This window comes from Pimephales promelas, chromosome 11 (assembly GCF_988280905.1).
Source record: "Pimephales promelas chromosome 11, fPimPro1.hap1.1, whole genome shotgun sequence".
Classification (NCBI taxonomy): domain Eukaryota; kingdom Metazoa; phylum Chordata; class Actinopteri; order Cypriniformes; family Leuciscidae; genus Pimephales; species Pimephales promelas.
Genome location: NC_142779.1, coordinates 18248013 through 18267406, shown reverse-complemented (window position 1 = coordinate 18267406; position 19394 = coordinate 18248013). Strand labels below are relative to the sequence as shown.

At 39.1% G+C, this 19394-nt stretch overlaps 3 protein-coding genes and 1 long non-coding RNA gene across 7 annotated transcripts; 2 read left to right on the top strand and 2 right to left on the bottom strand.

Annotated features, from left to right (window-relative positions):
• Positions 1-21: 21 nt before the first annotated feature.
• LOC120479801 (uncharacterized) lies at positions 22-5300 on the bottom strand. The gene is made up of 2 exons (XR_005622970.2): positions 4672-5300; positions 22-1019 (listed from the first exon to the last, which is right to left on the bottom strand). It is a non-coding gene; the product is annotated as an uncharacterized LOC120479801 (long non-coding RNA).
• Positions 5301-6198: 898 nt separating this feature from the next.
• Positions 6199-11088, top strand: bend3 (BEN domain containing 3). Of its 4 annotated transcripts, XM_039672033.2 has the most exons (5): positions 6200-6558; positions 6769-7194; positions 7284-7338; positions 8001-8155; positions 8284-11088. In XM_039672033.2, the coding sequence occupies exons 3-5, from the start codon at positions 7287-7289 to the stop codon at positions 10540-10542; spliced, it is 2466 nt and encodes an 821-aa protein (XP_039527967.1). In that variant the 5' UTR covers positions 6200-6558; positions 6769-7194; positions 7284-7286; the 3' UTR covers positions 10543-11088. The 4 variants fall into 4 exon arrangements, with proteins under 4 accessions (XP_039527968.1, XP_039527967.1, XP_039527966.1 ...); XM_039672032.2 differs by lacking the exon at positions 6769-7194; XM_039672031.2 differs by having other exon boundaries at positions 6769-7338.
• A 2-nt stretch (positions 11089-11090) lies between these two features.
• Positions 11091-13831, bottom strand: mtres1 (mitochondrial transcription rescue factor 1). Its single transcript, XM_039672047.2, has 4 exons — positions 13748-13831; positions 12604-13046; positions 12208-12280; positions 11091-11998 (listed from the first exon to the last, which is right to left on the bottom strand). The coding sequence occupies exons 1-4, from the start codon at positions 13808-13810 to the stop codon at positions 11816-11818; spliced, it is 762 nt and encodes a 253-aa protein (XP_039527981.1). The 5' UTR covers positions 13811-13831; the 3' UTR covers positions 11091-11815.
• Positions 13832-13971: 140 nt separating this feature from the next.
• Positions 13972-18466, top strand: matn3b (matrilin 3b). The gene is made up of 5 exons (XM_089117407.1): positions 13972-14375; positions 16036-16365; positions 17041-17616; positions 17841-17972; positions 18348-18466. The coding sequence occupies exons 1-5, from the start codon at positions 14204-14206 to the stop codon at positions 18464-18466; spliced, it is 1329 nt and encodes a 442-aa protein (XP_088973533.1). The 5' UTR covers positions 13972-14203.
• Positions 18467-19394: the final 928 nt, after the last annotated feature.

Here is a 19394-nt window from a genome sequence, read left to right as displayed (position 1 = left end):
CACAATAACAACACCACCATGTCAGAGGCAAACTTGTGCCGTCTCATCCTGATCAGAGTTCGTTCAGACTTTATTATTAGAATTACTGTGTAAAACTCACAAAGTGTTGAAGATTTGTAGGAAAAGTCGGTTTTGGGCCTCATTGAGATTGTACAAATCACATTTTAATCATTTAATCAGTCATGGCTCATGGCTAACACTTAAAGATCAATGTATTGGTGAATTTTCTGCTAATTTTTGAAAGTTGATTATTCCTGGCAGGAACAACACAAGACAACACTGCTTGCCAGATCTTCAGTTGTGATGATCGAGCTCTGGCTAATTTCTTTAAATGAGTTTTTTAATTTGCGGATTTGATTTAAAAAAAAACTAACAGTGAGCAATCTTTTTTTACAGCATTATTTAACCTTTGTTAATAAAAAGAAATCCAAGTTAGTTCTAACTAATGTTGACAGATAGAACTTTTGATTACTAAATGTTGAGATTAACATAGCTAAGATGAATAAATACTGAAGTATTGTTCATCGTCAGTTCGTGTTAACTACTGTAGTTGACGAATGTCAACAAAGGAGACTTTGTTGTAAAGTATTACCAATATCTGGATTAAGTTGTCTAATATTACTGCATGTTCTTGTGTTCATTAAGTTGTCTAATATTACTGCATGTTCTTGTGTTCATTGGAATGGGCAGATATACAGTATATCGATACTCGCAATCATGATGAGCAATGCAGCGATTGTCTGGTGTCAGCAATGTAATGACGTCATAAAAAAAAAAAAGGAAACAGTCAAGCAGCTGAAATGACATAAAATATCTAATACAGAAATGAAATGTGTAAATGGTTAAAAGTGGGTGGGAAACCTAGCCCAAAGTTGCTTATAATAATAATAATAATAATAAGTAGACTTGGCAACACTGATGTGCTTGTTTTGTAAAACTGACACTTCTCAGGTTTCTCGGGTGGTGGTTGTTTTTTAAGCTGAAGTGAAATTTCTGCTCCACTAGCGGGGTTGCCAGATCTGAAAGAAACAAACAAAACCAGAAACACTCTGATACAAAACTAGCACAAATACCACAACTCAAAATATGTCAGTCCCATAGATAAAATACTTTTCAGTCTGTTATGCATTACAAACAAGTTTTAAACTCAAATCACTATACAGTAATATATAAACAGTCTGTCATCTTTAAGATTTGTATAGTTTTAAGATCTTGTTCATGGTTATTTTCATTGATTTCTGCACACTGGCTCCTTCAACCATTCATTTATATTCAATTCAATTCAGTTGGTTTATCAATCAAATAAAGTATTTCAGTCAAATACAATTTATAATACACGTTAAACCTTAAACCCACAGGGGGAAAAACAAATCGCTGCAACAGTTTAGCCCAATTCCGCAGGAAAAAAACCATAGTCCCACCCCAAATCTCACGACATTGGTTCAGCTGATACTGGTCAGAATGGTCAATTGATAGTGCCAGTGTTTACACAAATGTACAACCAGTTGGTATTTTGGCCATTTATTTTCTTAAAAAACAAACAAACAAACTGTGTGTGTGTGTGTGTGTTATGGGGTCAGATGGCGGCCTAACGAAATTCAGACGTACACACAGACTTACTCAGTATAAGCATCCTGGTAACCTAATACTGTCTCTGTTTTTGCGCATAGAAATGATTTTTGCGGTTTGGCAATTTGTGGCAATCCGAGCCCCTGATGACATGGTGGCTGGATTTGCACAGGTATAGCAAGTGAGAGAGAGAGCGTGTAGGATACCAGCTCAACTTCAGCAAAGCTCAAATCTATTATGACACTCATTTATTACATTCAGACAGGTGGCTCTTCCTCTCGTTTATGTGTTTGGGTCAGAGATGAGGAGCCTGGTCTGAGATTAAATTTGATTTTCGTATTCTGAAACTTAATATTAATTAGATTTTTCTTATATTTTAATGTGACACGTGTTTTAGGTCTTAAGCATAATAAATGAATAAGAAGATCTATCCTATTTTATAAGTAAAACTGTTATATGTGACTCTTGCATTTTGTGTCCTCATTAGACTTTACCTTTAAAACCAGTCTGCTTCAGGAATATATGACAGACGATTTGTGCTCTAGTCTCCCCATCTACGCACAGATCTAAACTCTCCAGGACCATTCTCGCATCTCGTCATCATGTTCACTTTCGAAACAGTCTCTCACATTTTGTGAAACACACTTTGGGGAAACTCTGTTTTCTCAGAATACTGATTTGTTCACGTTTCTACACTGCACGAACCGATGGCATTTCAGCCCACCCAAATGGGAAGAGCCAACTGCCTATAAGCTTTTGATACAAAATGCCACGCCACGAGTGTGACTCGTGCAGGCGAGCACAGTGAGTGTATTGCTTGCCTGGGCTGAGCTCACACTGAGGCAGCGTTCAATGTAACAGACTGCTCTCATTGCAGGAGCAAGAGTATCTCCACTTTGTGCTCACAGATACCTTTCTTCACTGAAGACGGCCCTCGCTTTCTCCCATTTCCCTCCTCCTAGGAGCATGTGGGGTTAAATGAGTGCAAGCCCAGGTGTTATTGCTGCTTTTCTCTTGTTCATTATGTTTGGGAATGTGTTTGTTTTGCGGTTTCATGCAGACTTCTGCCCCAGACAATTTACCAACCCTTGTTTTTCTTTGTTGTAAATCAGTTAAACTCAGGCCTCAACCTCAGGATCCTGAATCACGGATTAATGAGATGGGTATTCAGGATGTTGAAATTGAAGCAGATCCTCACGCAGGTCTTCCCAGAGGGTTGGTTCTTATCTGTGAATCTGAAAGATACTTACTTTCATATCCAAAAAGCACCTTATCACAGACTGGGAAATGGGGGCTCCACCACCAATCGGTTTAGATGATCTGGGAGATCTTCAGGAGGGCAGAGGTAGACCTCTTCGCCTCAGAAGACAACTCTCAGTGGCCAATTTTTTTCTCAAGGGAACAGGACGCACTGGCCCAGGATTGGCCTAAAGCTTGCCTGTACGCCTTTGCTCCCTCAAGTCATCAGGTGAATTAGGGAGACCAGATGCTCTGTTCTCTTGGTGGCTCCACTCTGGCAAAACCATCTGTGTTCACTGAGCTGATCGTGGACGATTCCGCTGAGGAAAGACCTTCTCTCTCATAGAGAGAGTCCATTTGGCATCCCCGCACTGAATCGTAGAGCGTCATCACGAGGTAGGCATGTATGTTAGGCTACTTATGCGCGAATCGGTGGGCGGGGCTAAACCGGCCGTGTTGAAGTACTGTAGGTGTTGATCTTCTTCTGCGGGGTGGTGTTTTAACCCCTTCGACGTCATAGTTCCCCACTTTTAAAAACGAGTCGTTTTCAGAGGCTGGTGTCAATAAAAGCTTTTATTGGACTAACAAGGACGTTTTCAGTTCTGAAAATTACAGGATATTCTTATAATATGATGACCTCTTGGATGTCAAAAGCTCAAGGAAAATTTGATTTCTCAGTTCATCACCACTTTAAATAAGGGGTGTACCCCTTCCATGCTCAAGGTATATGTGACGCCCTCGTGGCCGGCCAGTCTGTAGGAAGGAATGACATGGTCATCAAATTTTTGAGGGGAGCCAGGAGACATAACCCGCATAACCCTTGTACTGTTCTGATCTGGGTCCTGTCCGTGATCCTTGGGGTCCAATGAGGCCCTCCGTTTGAGCTGCTCTAAGCGGCCGGATTACGGCCCCTGTCGCTGAAGACAGCTGCTAGCTTTAGCGTCTGTCACACGTGGACGACATGCAGCGCTCTGGGTGTTCAATGTGGGTGTCTGATCAATACATCGTTCGCCAAAGCGTGTTTCACGCAGTTTGAGAGACTGTTTCGAAAGGGAACGATCTGGTTACTAACTTAACCTCGGTTCCCTGAAATGACGGGAACGAGCATTGTGTACCCAGCCGTGCTATACACGAGTCTGTGCTGCCGCAGTCGAAAGATTCTGACATTACGGCATTCTTCACCGACTTATAGTCGGCTTTGGCCCGGTATGGCAGGCTGAAATGCCATAGGTTCGTGCAGTTTAAAACTTTAACTAATCAGGCTTCAGTATTCTGAGAAAACCGTGTTTCCCCAAAGAGTGTTTCATGCAATGCTCGTTCCTATTATTTCAAGGAATCGAGCATTTTCTGTTCCTGTTGCGTTCAAAAACCCTTTAATGTGTGTTCTGTTAGGCTAGTTGGCTGACAGTAAGGAAAAACACCCTTTATACATATATATATATATATATATATATATATATATATATATATATATATATATATATATATATATATAACAATAATAATAAAAAAAAATTACAGCCTAGGCCTATCTGTGTTTTTTTTAATAATGTAGGCTATTATAGGCATTTGCATGCATTTTTTTAATAGCCTATAAAAACAATGAACTGAATAGCAGTTAACTCTTGAGGATATATCCATTTAAGAGTCTTTGAAGTAGCCTACTGCAGTTTTGAAATGTATTCGTATTGTAGTATTCTTCTTTATTTTGTCACTAAATCAATAAAATATTTTTTTTCTCGTAAGATAAAAAAAGAGATGCGCGCATGCTAAAATTAGTCTTTAACGAGCAGCGCAAAACTCTCGTTTTACTGCGCGAGCGCCATCGCATGAGCGCGTGATGGATCAAACAGCCCACATTACCTGAATAATGACCGGCGTCTCATCACACCCACATTTCAAAGAGCCACGGCTCCGTGACCGTGACTTAATGCAGACATCACTAATGCGCGTTATGGGACATTGGCCACATCGGGTGCAAACTGATGAGTGTCTGAATGAGAACAGTCTCGGAGTGTGCCTTTGCGTGCGCGCACGAGGACAGCTGCAGTGGACTTTTCACCTCTTTGCCAGTGCTGTAACAGACAACCTGCATCATCCATAAATAGCTTACATATTTATATGCTGTAAAGTTTAATTAGACATTCTATGCTTGAATGGAATATATAAAATACGAATTAAATAAACAAATGCTTAAAAATATAAATAAATAAATTAATGACAAATATAAAATAGAATTTTTGCTATGCATTACTTGTCATATCCACTAGACGGCAGTCCCCTTTGTTAAACTGGCAGTGAACGGCAACATAAAAGCGGGACAGTTCATAGTTCGCTAGTTGTATCATGGGCAAGACTGAAAAGTTCACATAACCTATTTATGTTGCTGATAAAGTTAAAATACGAGCTAACCGTATTTCGGGTTGCAATGTGATAGCTACAGAATGCGTCTAAATAGACGGTTCAAACAAAAGAAAATTTTCTGAATGTTACAGATATGCAATGGGCTATATGCACGCATAAGTTCCGCATTTGACGTAAGGATGCTCGTCCATTTCCGGTTGTGTAGATTAAAGCAGAGGAAAACCGGAGAAAACGGGATTATGGCAGAGTCTTCAATATTTACTGTCCTCCCGTCTTTGAAATGAAACGTACATACGTTTAGACGTAATTTTATATATAGTTATGTTTATTTAATATAATTTTAAAAAGAAGCATAAATACAACGAGGGGTGTCTGTTTTATCTGTTTTTGTGACTAACGTTTCATTAGTATAACCATGGAGTATAAAATTCAATATAAATTCTCGGTATTGCATTGGACTCTATGATCGGCGGAAGTTATCGAGCATCCCTAATGCTTCACCGGAAATAACGCCGTGCATAGAGCCCATAGGCTACATTTATTTTTCGGCAACATTTTTTCATAAAGTAAACACGTAATAATTGTGAGTCAAGTAATAGGATAGGCTACTAGTCTATGAAGACCTGCTCCATCAAATATGTCCTTAGTATAAATTACTATTCAAATATTAAATTCTGTGAGGACAAAGTAGCCTACACCCAAACAATTCGTGGTAGCCTATCGTTTGGTTTTCTTGGTGTTGCTTACATTTCCAATCTCATTACTCAGAATTTGCAGAACGTCATTTATTTAACTGCACCAATTTCAAATTAATGTTTTAGAATAAAACGGAATGCACTTTTGACATGAACAAAAAGGCTTAGCTATTTTGCGTGATAGAGAATATATTCATATGCATCAGACTATTCATACTGTAGTCATTCTGTGCCGTGTAGTAATAAAAAAATAGTTATTAAAGTGATCTAAAACAACTTCAACTATAAACTTTGAAATATATTTGTGTTGTCACGCGGGTCAATGACGTGTGGGCGATTATACACTCGTGGAGGCGCGCGACTCGTGGGGCCTAGTGAAATGACCGAGAGTCACGAGAGAAGTCCCACGCCACAGTGCGCACTTCACTCATTTCACGGCCACGGCGCCGCAGCTCAAGGATTCACGTGGGGTGGGCTGGCAAAAACCCCACAGCGAACCCACAGCTGTGCGGAAATGACACAGTACCGTCACGTCACGCGAGAGGGCACTGACTAGAGAAAGAAGAGGAAAAAAAAGCAGCGGAGAGAAACACGGACAACAGTTATCCGTGGACAAATCCACTAGATTTAAAGACGCGACCATGGCTGATGCCTCCTAACTTACAGCACACGGCTTCCCGGCGTCGCAAAGGTGAGTTTGTTTTCAGCCGCGCAGGTAGTTTTAGCGCGCCGTGTTGCGGGAGACGGAGCGAAAACTCATCGGTGGATGTTTTTCTTGCCGCGTCACGCAAGAGGGAGAGTTGCTTACGGGGGAGGGAGGGGAAAAACGAGAGAGAAGGGCAGATCTCCGTATTACTGCAAAAAACAAAAACAAACATAAAGTGTACATTATTTCCTTAAGGCATATGCAGTCCACAGAAGGACCGCAGCAGGGAGCCGCTTGTCTGTCTGACTCCCCGGTTGTACCAATCCGTGGGGTTTCCACTGGAAGAATGAGGAAGTGGAGCCGGTGGATGGGGGTCAGTACGGTGAAGCAGCGCCTCTCCGGTGCTCTGGCGAGACTTCACGGTGCAAGACATGAAACAACAAATAGGAAAACAATCTCACAGAACTTCAAAAAATCACTCAGGGAATGTAAAGTTTTATACGCCTCATAATTTTTTCACGCTTGCCATGACACCTGTCCTCAGTGTTAAGCTGACTTCACTGTCTTTCAGCAGGCCAAGTGCTTCCTCTTTTTAAAACAAACCATTATACAGAAAGATATGTTAGTGAGATATTCCTAAACTTGCATTCCATGGACATCTGCTGCCTATGATTGACAAGTGTAAGGAAAAGTGCAAAAGAAATCTACTAGATGTATGATTATCAGACAATATCAGTAATCAGTCATGGGTCTTGTGTGTCTCTTCCCAGGATATGAGCTCCTCTGTGTGCATGGTTAATGCAGACGGACAAGTGCCTGATAAAAGTATGTAAATTCGATTCACACTAAATGCCCCTTTAGAACTTTCACTGAACAATACAGTTTTCTCTGTGTACTAAAATGCATTTTTTCACAATAAACAAATCAAATGATCCAGTAACTTACCTTAGCATTCAAATGGAGAAGTTGAATTGAAAGTTTACCTGGTATTAGGTTCACTGGTGATTGCATGAATTTACAGAAATCACCTGACAAAAAAAAATCAAGTAGGCAGTACTAAATACAGGTATAATCAAAAACATTTAGCAGAGAAAACATCAGATGGAGTCATAAAGGAATGAAATTGCATGTAAAATCAACCACTGCCTTAACTTTAAAGTCACCATGAAATCAAATTTGAAAAATGTTGTAATATTTGTAGTGTTGACTATTGCACATCATATTTTTTGGTAAATTCAAGTGCCCGATAAAGATAAAAATGTAAATGGAGATGCATGTTATTCCAGCTGTAAATGTTAAACTTTCTAAGCTGATAATTTGTGATAAATCACTTGAGACAGATCTTAAAACCAGGTGTAAACAAGGCAAGTTTTCTGTAAACAACTATCCTGTAACCTCATTAAAGTTGTGCAGAATTGTGTGAGATAATGTATATCAGCATTTCTCAGCATTCTTGAATAGTTATGAACACTTGGGTTTTTCTTCAGAAGTTAAAGTCGAGAAAGATGCCGAGGATATTATTGAAAACTCAGAGGGAAAGATGGAGAGCTTCATTAAGCGCATTACAAAACGTTTAGCAACACACGCAGGCCCCGAGGTGGAACGGTCCACTAGCGGGAAGAGGGTCAAGGTGACAACACAGGTAAGATGAAAATGGACTTCAATTCTTCTACAGATTAAACATTGCATTTGGGATAGAATTTGTCAGGAGCTGTCTGGTCTGATATTTCTTTTGGTGCAAACTATTAACAGCAATTTCCCACTTTCCAGGCAGGAGAACATCCTGTCGGCAGTTCAGATGATGGAAGCAGGTCATGCTCTCGTGGCCACAGATTATCTCCTCAGGAGCAGATATCCATCTCTTCATACAGGAAACCACTCTACAGCATCACGCATCGTATTTCTGAGCGCAAAGCTGCATCCAATCTGGACCAGCACGGAGCACTCAATGGAGTCAGAGCAAGCCATAATGGTGTCCAGTTTCAAAAACTGGGCAATTCTAGAAAGCATCACATGTTTAAGGCCTCCCCTACTGTGGGGGTCACAGGTTCTCCTGCTGCCTTGGACTCTCACCTCTACCCGCTCATCGAGAAGATGTTCTTCCTCCTCAACACACTGAATTCCAGTATGACCCAACTGCACAGTAAGGTCGACTTGCTCTCGTTGGAAGTGACGCGCATTAAAAAGCAGATGAAGCCCTCTGAGATGGTCATGGAATTTCAACCTCCTCCTGAATACCAGTTGACTAGTGACGAGCTCACCCAGCTGATGGAGCACACGTCCACTGCGGGCGAGCTTGGCTGCAGACTCCTCGTTCAACTGTTCCCAGAACTTTTCACAGCAAAGGAATGCATGCACAGCTGCAGCACATGCAGCATTACAACTAAACGGACATTAGATTCATTGCACCTTCAGTTAATACGTAACTATGTGGAAGTCTGCTACCCGCAGGTAAAAAATGAAAATGTCTGGCAGACGGAGTGCTTGCTGCAGATCAATGATTTCTTGAATCGTTTCTGGGCTCAGAAGGACATGGAGAGTGGTCAGATGTGTGACAGACAGGCTCCGATGGTTGTTGGGTTTGACATGGAACCGAATCACACTTTCCACTTTATCAGTGAAGATGCCCAGGACGAGAGTCTTTCCCTCAACTCTGGAGAGAACAATGATGTTCAACCTAATAATGCCAGCTCCGATATAGCGTTTGACCCTCATGAGGCGGCTGGGGACGACTCTGAAGACTTGACGTCCCCAGAGGAGCTTGTTGTTTTTTTGTTAAACAGACTTTTCCCAGAGGTGTTTGAGGAGGGCAAGTTGCCAGAGGGCCACAACAGCATTGGACAGCTGATCATTGACTCGGACAGACTGGAAATTATACGAAGATACATGGAGGCAAATTTTCCTGATATCCCAGAGGAAACCTGGCTGCAGTTGTGTGTGCAACGAATGGAGGAAGCACTGGAGAACTCTTCAGTAAATGGCAGTGGTCGTGACACCCGAGAGATGTATGATACCACCCGTCTCCCTGATAACATCTCCATTGTTAAGATCGGTGACCTGTGTGATTATGAGAAACCAAATCGCAGGTCTAAAAAATCTTGGCTCGAGCCTGTTGATTTCGATAAATTACAGATCCCTCCTCCAGACTTTGTTGTTCCGCAGGAGTATTTACTTACTAAGGAACAGCTAAAAGGCAACTACGAATGCAGTTTATCAATTGGGAACTTTGCATCTCGTCTCCTGGTTCTCATGTTCCCTGAGCTCTTCACTTTCGAGAATGCCCGAAAATACTACAACTGCAGCGGATCTCTAGGAAAGAAGCAGCTGGATCCTATACGAATCAATCTCATCCGACATTACGTCCAGCTACTCTATCCACAAGCGAAGAACGACCGCGTGTGGACTCTTGAGTTTGTCGGCAAACTTGATGAGCGTTGCAGGCGACGGGATACTGACCAACGACGTTCATACCAGCAACAACGGAAGGCATGTTCGCCTGACCAAGAGCCTGACCCAAAAGAGTCTCTGCTAACTGCTGGCCAACTCAATGTTCTCACTTCAGATCGTGTGAAAGAGGACTCTGAAGTCCTGTCTTCACCCCTGGAGAAAAGCAGCAAAGATTTCTGCAAGATTCCTCTGGAGGACCTCTCGGTGTCTACCCCAGACTTCCCAGTGCCTTCTGACTACCTGCTCACAGATGCTGAAGTGAGGGAGATTGTCCAACAGAGTCTGTCTGTGGGTAATTTTGCTGCCCGCCTTCTCGTTCGTCTATTCCCAGAGCTTTTCACGCAGGACAATTTACGGCTGCAGTACAACCACTCTGGGGCCTGCAACAAGAAACAGCTGGACCCTGTGCGCCTCCGACTTATTCGTCATTACGTGGAGGCCGTCTACCCTGTTGACAAAATGGAGGAGGTATGGCACTATGAATGCGTGCCAAGCATTGACGAACGCTGCAGGCGCCCCAATCGCAAGAAATGTGACATTCTAAAGAAGGCAAAGAGATCAAACACTGTGAGTTATTCTTAATCAATGTTCCTGCAAAGTGCAGACCTGTTTTCCTATATTTTACACAACATACCTGTTATTTGCACAAGTCCATAAGCTGAAGCATATTGAAACTTGTCCTTGTTTAAGGTCCAGTTCAAGTCCTTAGCCTTTAAACAGGATGGGATAGTAGGTGACAGCAAAGTTTGTGATTGAAGCCACTATCACTTGATAGATATTAGTGTTACTATTTATATGCCAAAATATTATTGATGTTATTCTAATGATTAATATATAAGCTAAAGTTAGCCTTAAATCAACTTAAATGTAAACATTTAGTACTTTAAAAAATAACAGGTCACTTTAGTTTGGGGTGAGGGTAGAGAAGATGCATATATATGTAAGAAGATACAGTATATATATATATTGTTTTAAGTTGTAGCAATGTTGCAACACTGGCTTTTTCTAATTATCAACATATTGAAGTATGCCTTGCCTTACAAGAAGTCAAACTTACTCATCTGTACTTAACTATAGCACCAGGTTATATGTTATATATTTTTAAATAAAAAATCACTTCCTAGCTGAGATGGGTTTCATGATCCTTTTTATTAAAATCCAAATATACAAAGTGAGGGTCAGAGGAAATCATACAAAACCTAAGGTAGGACAGATAATTTGCATTTTTGATGTTTATGAAGACTGATCAAATTTGTTTTCTTTGTGTTATAAATACAGTTTTGGAACCTGCATTTGTTTGGATTTGGACTCACTTTTGAATAATTTGCGTGGTGCAAAATATTTTTTAAGTCTGGCTTAATATTTATAAATATATTTCCATTGTATGCAGAGGCACTCTGTACTTTTCCTGAAAAAACTGCTCACTGAAAATCTACCAATGTCATAAAGTATAAGCTAAATAAGCAATGAACAAAGGATCAGAAATCCTGAAAACATTTGATATCACAAACACTGTCTGATCTACTGTATCTCACAATAGTAATTTTGTGAATCTGGTAAATACTAAATAATAATAAAAAAATGCACATAACATAAAATACCTCTAAATAATTGGATGTATTTGTGTTCCATTTGTGACCTGTAAAGTTTATTAAATCCATCTTCCAATAGTATGAAAGTTATGAGAACGACTGTCAGGTGAACAGTTATGATAAAGTTTTTGTTGTGCAGAGAAAACACCTCATTGAATTAACAATCTGCAGTTTCAGAATTACATGCTGGAGAGTGGAATATGAAATACCACTTTTGTCACAGCTTCTGACCTTTCACATATTAAACATAATAGAATTGGTCTTCACTGCTTGTACACATCCTTTCTGGGAAGTTGTAGGTGTTTCCAGCTTCTTAGAATGACTCTCTGCTTTTCTGTATCTTTTGTCTCTCCAACCACCTTTTTTAAGATCACTCTTTTCAGCAAGACTGTGTCCATTTCCTTGTCCTCATTTAGAATCAGATCCAGTGTATCCCCCACTTTAACCTGTAGGAGGCAGCAGACCATCGACTGTTATATTAATAAGGTACCATTTCTGCTTATACTAATCACAACTCAGATAAATTTAGTCAAGACAGTAACGGACGTCTACCACAAGCAGGGTAAGTTTCTTTACTGCTTTCATAATTAAAGCTACTGTTACATATTTATAAGGAAAGTTCGTCTGACCATACCACTAGAGGGCGCTGACTCACCATTTTGCTCTTTTTTGACAGCTTTTGACCATTCAGTCTCAATTTGAGGCTATAAAAAGCATCCTCCACTCCACTGTAAAAGAGATACATGGAGTATGTTAGTCACAACCAGTGGCCAAAACACCACACACTAAAAGTACAGAAAATAAATAAAGGAGCAATATGTGCAACGAAGGTGTACATAACTCATCCATTCTCTGGAGGGGTTCTATGAGGTAAAACTGAGGAGTTGTCCTAATAACAGGCAGCTTATCTTTTCCGAACTGTTACAGTCAAAGTTATTAGAGCTAAAATATAGATCATGAAACTTCATCACAACTGCAATTGGACCTGAAAACACTACTTTGCAACTGAGACAGAATTAATCTCAGAACACGAGCGGTATTTCTGGCTTACTGTCGTGCAATATCCAATCCAGCCTTCAAAAGCAGATCGAAACGTAGAGACGGGACAGTTTTTTCATGGTCTTTGTAGTCTTTTGGCAGGCCTGGGTCATCTTGAAGCTCGTCCTCATAATCACTAGCCTCTGCATCCTGCTGCTCCTCATCCTCCTCCTCCTCCTCCTGCTGCACTACTTTCTGCTTCCCTTTCTTTCTCGTGCTCTTGAGCCGCGTTTGATGGAGCAACCAGCTTTGCCGAGCATCCCACGATTTTGGCCACATGGCTGTCCGATGCGTCTGGGGAGTGGCTGAACCCCACAGCTGACGAGCATGTAAAGTCTGTGGGCACCACATGATGAGGCCAGAGCCATGGCACGGTGAGAGCAGCTGCAGCGAGTTTAGTCTGCCCAGCTGCCGCAGAGCCAGTGCCTGCACTGACAGGCTCTGCATACTGTCACACTGAACACAGACACAAGGGGAAAAGATCAACAGACCTGTACATAAATATATTGTCGATTTTGTATATTCTGACTGTTTTATATACTTATTTCTATTCACTTATTTTAATTTTATTCTTATTATTCACGGCTCGTTGCTATGCTTCTGTCACCAAAACAAATTCATTGTATGTGTAAGCATACTTGGCAATGAAGCTCATTCTGATTCTGATTAATTAAACATTTTAAATGAACATTTTGTCAGAGCCTCTAGTAAATAATGATATATTTTTTTTAGTTGTCTGAATTTCTACATCTAAATCAACAATTTTGGTAAATGGTTTTGGAAGGCATGCAGCTGTCGGCACAGACACTATTGACATGGCTTTCAAATAATCTAAACTTTATGCCCTGGGTTTGTCCGTAAGTTACATAAATATATAACTAATTTTGAATTTTAAATTTGAAGTGCGAACCGAAATTATATTTAGTATACAGACACAGACATAGACATAAGGAATAGCGTAATAACGTTAACGTTACAGTTTGTAAAGATCTGACTCATTTTCATGACAGTATTAGAATTTTTGCATATTAGACAGCAACTCATAATGTGCTACTTCCCCACACCACTGTTCAGGGCAAAACTTAATGATACGTCACCATCAACAAATGCACAATCAACAGTTTTGAGATAAACAACGACATAAAGACGAATTTTACCTGAGTTGAGATATCTCCCCTTGACTCTCTAATCTCGACCAACGAGCACAGTGAAAACACCATGGAAAACACACCAGAGCTGTCGCTGCTGCTGTAGTAGTGCCCTTATTACAGCGCCATCTAGAGTCGGGATGAATTGTTTTTCACAATGCATGATATCATAAAGTTGTTTGTCCATCAGCTAATAAGCATTAGTAGTAGTATTATTTTTTCTTCAGAATTTACAGAATTCTCTGTGCACTATTTGTACTATCTATGCTGTTCTACTGATTCTCCATTACATTTATAGAAGACTAAACTCCCGCCCATTCAAACGCTCTTGTTCTCTGGATTGGTGGCTGGCGTTGAACATCTGGGGGCCAGCGGCTTTAAAACATCATGTGAGCGCCTCCTTCTGTCAAAACTCTCACCTTGAGGCGGAATACACACAACACTTCTGCATCGATCTTCATCAACATGACATTCTTTATTTGCATCTTTGTATTTTACCTGTCTGTATTTTTAATGGAGGCGCAGGGCACGTATGGCCCTTATGCACGGAACCACCAGAACCAGCTATACCCGCACCGGCAGAGATCTCACCTCTCCCCCAATATTCCTGGACACGGCAACTCCATCAACTTTGGAGGTAATCATTGTATTTCTGTTATTTTTATATTTTTTAATTATAATAATGATTATTATTACACACACATTAAAAAAATAATAATATTCAGTGCTTATCTTTTAAACATAATTTAAATTAAGGCTTGAGCTTGAAAATAATTACAAGCATAGATTTTGCTTGTTTTTCGTTGGATGGAGTAAAACAAAAACAAGCGAAATCTATGCTTGCAATTATTTTCAAGCCTTGATTTAAATTTAAGAACTGAATTTTTATTTAAAAAAAAAAAAAAAAACAAGTGAGTGAAACTAAACTATTAAATATGAAAGAAACTAAACTATATATATATACTAGAAATATATATATATATATATATATATATATATATATATATATATATATATATATGAAGAGTTCAGATGCAAAAGCCTCTAAATGCCATTTGAAATTTTCTTCTTTAATGATGATTTTTATCAAACTTGTATATTTAAGTTCAGTAATTTCACTTAAATGGCAATGATAATTACCTATTAATTGTTATTTAAGTGAAATTACTGAACTTAAACATACAAGTTTGATAAAAACGGTCATTTTAGAAGAAAATTTCAAATGGCATTTAGAGGTTTTTGCATCTGAACTCTTCATATATATATATATATATATATATATATATATATAATTTGTCAGGAACAAAAACTAACCTATAGTCCCTTGAAATTATAATAATACACTGGACATTCCATTTTACAGTAGGCCTATTACAGTTTTCTTTGTCAGCAAAGGCTTAATGACGGACCAGAGACCTTTAGACTCCTAAAACCATGAGCAGTGATTCTATTGACTATTTTACAGGAAAATATGAAATATCAACCCTTACAAAAATATGTTTATTCAATTGTGCCAGTCTTAGTACACTAAGAAAGTATACATTCAGTCTACTTTTTATGCACTTCTCATATATAGGCTACTTTTTGTACTTAGAAATATACTTAAAATTATAAATATTTGACTTATACTGACAAATATATATTTAAAAGTATAATTATGTTGTATTCTTATACTTGACTTGTTATACTCTTTTGATTGAGTAGCCTATTCATACTTTTTTTTTACATAGTTTTAAATACATTTGAAAATATTGAAAACTGATATGTTCCTAATTCTGATAATGTACATTTTTGTGTAGTCCACTGGTAGTGTACTTTAAACTTAAAACTTATATTCAAAATTTTAAGTTATTGATTACAATCTACATGATTTATGCATTTAAGTATACTTTCTACATATCAAAGTTGTACTACAAATAACTTTTTTCCTTGTGTCATATTTTACCTGATAATTGTCCCTTAAAAAAACGAGGAGGTGCATGTTTCTCCTTCAGGTTGACAGGATATAGAACTACAGTCATTCACAGAGAACTTCTGAACAGACCACTGACTTTGCTCATGCTACTAACAAAAAAAGTGCCTTCAAAACCCACATCAATATCACATTGCTTTATTGCATCTCTCTCTCCCCCTCTGCTTCCCCTCCATTTTTCCTTTTCATCTGTCTACGGATATATCTCTCCTCCTATGCATTTCTCTCTCTCTCTCTCTCTCTCTCTCTCTCTCTCTCTCTCTCTCTCTCTCTCTCTCTCTCTCTCTCTCTCTCTCTCTCTTTCTCTCTCTCTAACCAAACAAAGCTCATGGCTTTAATCACAGGTTTTACAGCTATCATCATCGCAGCCCTCATCAACATCATCACCAGCGGCCGCCCTGGAAGGGTCCTCCCTTTATCCACCACCGTCCTGTCTTACCTGTCCAGCCCATCTCACCTGTCCGGACAGTAGTGCCCACTCTGCCCAGAATGCCAGTGGTGTTACCGGCCCCTACAGTGCCCATACCACTCACCACGGTAGCCACCCTCCCCCCGCCACCTCCAACACAGACTGCGACCACTACAACCACCCCACAGCCGGTCAGTACCCCTCGTGGCACAACTGCTGCCCCTGCCGAACCTCCCACTGACCCAGGTAGACCAATCCCACGCCACCGGGTGCAGACGACCCGTCTGGTCCTCCTCAGTCCCTTTTAATATTTTTCTCTTCTTTCTCTCTCTCTTTTCAAGGAGAATTCAAGAAAAAAAGAATGGTCGTTTAGCTTAAAACAAGCAGGGTTGTGGAATATTTATTTATTTTTGGAATAATAGGCTTATTCATTTTAAACTAATTTAGCACTAGAGACATTAGCATGAGTACATTAGTCATTAAAGGCCTGTTCATACTAAGAAGGATAACTATGACGATAACCATCAGCATTTACAACAATTCACAATAACACTCTATGTGTTGCAATAATAATGCTTAAGTCTTTAAAGCAGGATGGATTCTGATTGGCTGTCAATGTTTTTATCTTTCCTCAACAATATCATTCCTCTGTGACTACATCTTTTATCGCCTTAATGCTAATTGTGTATATTGTCCTCATATTCTGCTTTTTGTTTACATGTTTAGAACAAACGAGTTTAACAGGATCAGTTTCTTTCCATTTTCCAGTCACAGTGCTGCATTGCTAACTGAGGAGCCTCTCTTATGTTTCATAAACAAACAACATTTTTACATATTAATCTCTTTCAGCATCACACACGTTTTTAATGATAATATGTGACACAAATATTCAGTATATAATGTATTATTTCTCTTTCACAGCTCCAGCAGAGCTTTGCAAGAGCCGTCCTCTAGACCTGGTTTTTATCATCGACAGTTCTCGTAGCGTCCGTCCTGCAGAGTTCGAGAAGGTCAAAATCTTCCTCTCTGAAATGGTCGACTCTCTAGACGTCGGATCCGACGCCACACGAGTCGCCCTGGTCAACTACGCCAGCACCGTCAACATTGAGTTCCTCTTGAAAAAGTACTTTAGCAAGGCTGAGGTCAAGCAGGCCTTCTCACGTATCGATCCGCTCTCAACGGGAACCATGACTGGCCTGGCCATCAAAACCACCATGGAGCAGGTTTTTACAGAGACTGCTGGGGCCCGGCCCCTAAAAAAGAACATTGGTAAAGTGGCCATTATTGTGACGGATGGGAGACCGCAAGATGAAGTTGAAGAGGTGGCAGCAGCAGCAAGGGCTTCTGGGATTGAAATATACGCCATTGGAGTGGACAGAGCAGAAATGCGGTCTCTTAAACTGATGGCCAGTCAGCCTCTTGATGACCATGTGTTCTATGTGGAAACATACGGCGTGATTGAGAAACTCACATCCAAGTTCAGGGAGACACTCTGTGGTAAGAGAATAAAGGGGAAAAACAGCTCAGATTCAATTGGATCAAATTTAAATCTAGAATCATAAGGCAATATAAAAATAAAAAAATATATATATTATAAAATATTTTTATATTTTATATAAACATTTCATTATTATGCAACTATATTTAATTATGTAATAACACAATATTATAATATTTAATATATTCATTGAAGATTTTTGCTCATTCAGCTGATTTTGCAGGTTTCGACGCCTGTGCACTTGGGCACAACTGCGAACATATTTGTGTCAACAACAATGCGTCTTATTTCTGCAAGTGCAGAGAGGGATACGTCATCAACTCTGACAAGAAAACATGCTCTAAGCAGGCCAACGGTTTGTCATATACAAATATGCATCAAATTGTCTGAAAAATTTGATGCATAATGTAAAGAATTTGATGCATTCTAAAGAAATGCATCCAGATAATTATTGTACATTGAACATATTTTTCTCTCAAACTAAATCCAATATAGCAGGCAGCGTATACGCTTGAAAAATACACAGAAAATTCAATATCATAATCTGACATCAAATCATTTAAATAAGTATGTTGAATGAGAAATGATGTGTGCTATGGAACATCTGCTGATAGTTTGTTTTTATAATTCTCATTATACATGCAGTAACGTTGTTTATATGTAATTTATAAATTAAGGAGTGAAGGAAATATGTTTAACATACAGTAAAACATGTCTGTTTCTCTTTCAGAAGAGGCCAGAGGAGATCTGACCGAGAATGCCTGCATGTGTGAGGCTCAAATGGCCTTTCAGAGGAAGGTTCACACCAGCATACAGACCCTCACCAGCAGACATATCCTTTCAGATTAATAGAGCACCTCAACCACTCAGTGTGATAAACGTCCTGTGTCCAGAGAGTAGCATTCAATGCTGTGGGATTTTTTGTAGCACTCACATTGTTATTCAATTTTTTGATTTATTGCATAGTGATTAGACATTTCATGATTTAGTTAGTTTTCTGTCCAAAGATGGGTAAAGATTCAGGAAACGAACCCTGATTATCATGATGTGTGATGATGCGTTTCTCTTAACTGTAGCTACATACTGGATGACATCACAAACAGAGTGCAGCAGTTTGATATCCGTCATGCCTAGAGTGGAGAATGGGACCCAAAAGACAAAAATCTTTATTTAATCGCTCATTGAAGCATTCCTCCCTTTCTTTGTTTAATCTGATAAATGTCTTGTTTCAAATTGCTCTTATTATAGATTTCAGTATGTTCTGAGTATGAGATCTTTGAGTTATCTACATACTATATCATGTTGACACAACGTGTTAATTGTTTTGCAGAATAAATTTCCTTTTATTTTGGGAACAAATAGTAAAAGTAAATACATATAAATGATGGTAATATGTAAAGTATATGCACATTATTTTATACTGTTCTTTATCTTGGATACTTGTACAAATACATGAACAAATAAAATATACTTTGATGTCATTTTCTGTCATTTTCTATGATATCTTTATATTTAATGATGGGTTTGTGATTGTATTTGTATGTATATTAAAATATTCTAATTGCATTGCATATTCAAATACATGAGTAATTGGGAAAATACATTAGTTAATGCATAAGCTAAACAACCTAAACCTTTTTTTATTTTGTACTTATAAAGGTAAGTTATGTGTATATTTTTAAGTAATTTTATTTAGAGTCTTGCTGGTATGACTACTATAAAAGTACTGTAGCCTGGCCAAGTTTATTTTTATTTATTTATTTATTTTTTAATTACC

Bases quoted from the DNA above. Each gene is read 5' to 3' on its own strand.
- mtres1 (XM_039672047.2), bottom strand. From the start codon at position 13,810: ATGGTGTTTTCACTGTGCTCGTTGGTCGAGATTAGAGAGTCAAGGGGA. The intron at 12,281-12,603 runs GTAAGCCAGAAA...TCTCTTTTACAG, and splicing joins GGATTGGATATTGCACGACA to TGGAGTGGAGGATGCTTTTT. The intron at 11,999-12,207 runs GTGAGTCAGCGC...TGCCTCCTACAG, and splicing joins TGTCAAAAAAGAGCAAAATG to GTTAAAGTGGGGGATACACT.
- bend3 (XM_039672032.2), top strand. From the start codon at position 7,287: ATGAGCTCCTCTGTGTGCATGGTTAATGCAGACGGACAAGTGCCTGAT. The intron at 7,339-8,000 runs GTATGTAAATTC...GTTTTTCTTCAG, and splicing joins CGGACAAGTGCCTGATAAAA to AAGTTAAAGTCGAGAAAGAT. The intron at 8,156-8,283 runs GTAAGATGAAAA...CCCACTTTCCAG, and splicing joins GGGTCAAGGTGACAACACAG to GCAGGAGAACATCCTGTCGG.
- matn3b (XM_089117407.1), top strand. From the start codon at position 14,204: ATGACATTCTTTATTTGCATCTTTGTATTTTACCTGTCTGTATTTTTA. The intron at 14,376-16,035 runs GTAATCATTGTA...AACCAAACAAAG, and splicing joins CAACTCCATCAACTTTGGAG to CTCATGGCTTTAATCACAGG. The intron at 17,973-18,347 runs GTTTGTCATATA...TTTCTCTTTCAG, and splicing joins ATGCTCTAAGCAGGCCAACG to AAGAGGCCAGAGGAGATCTG.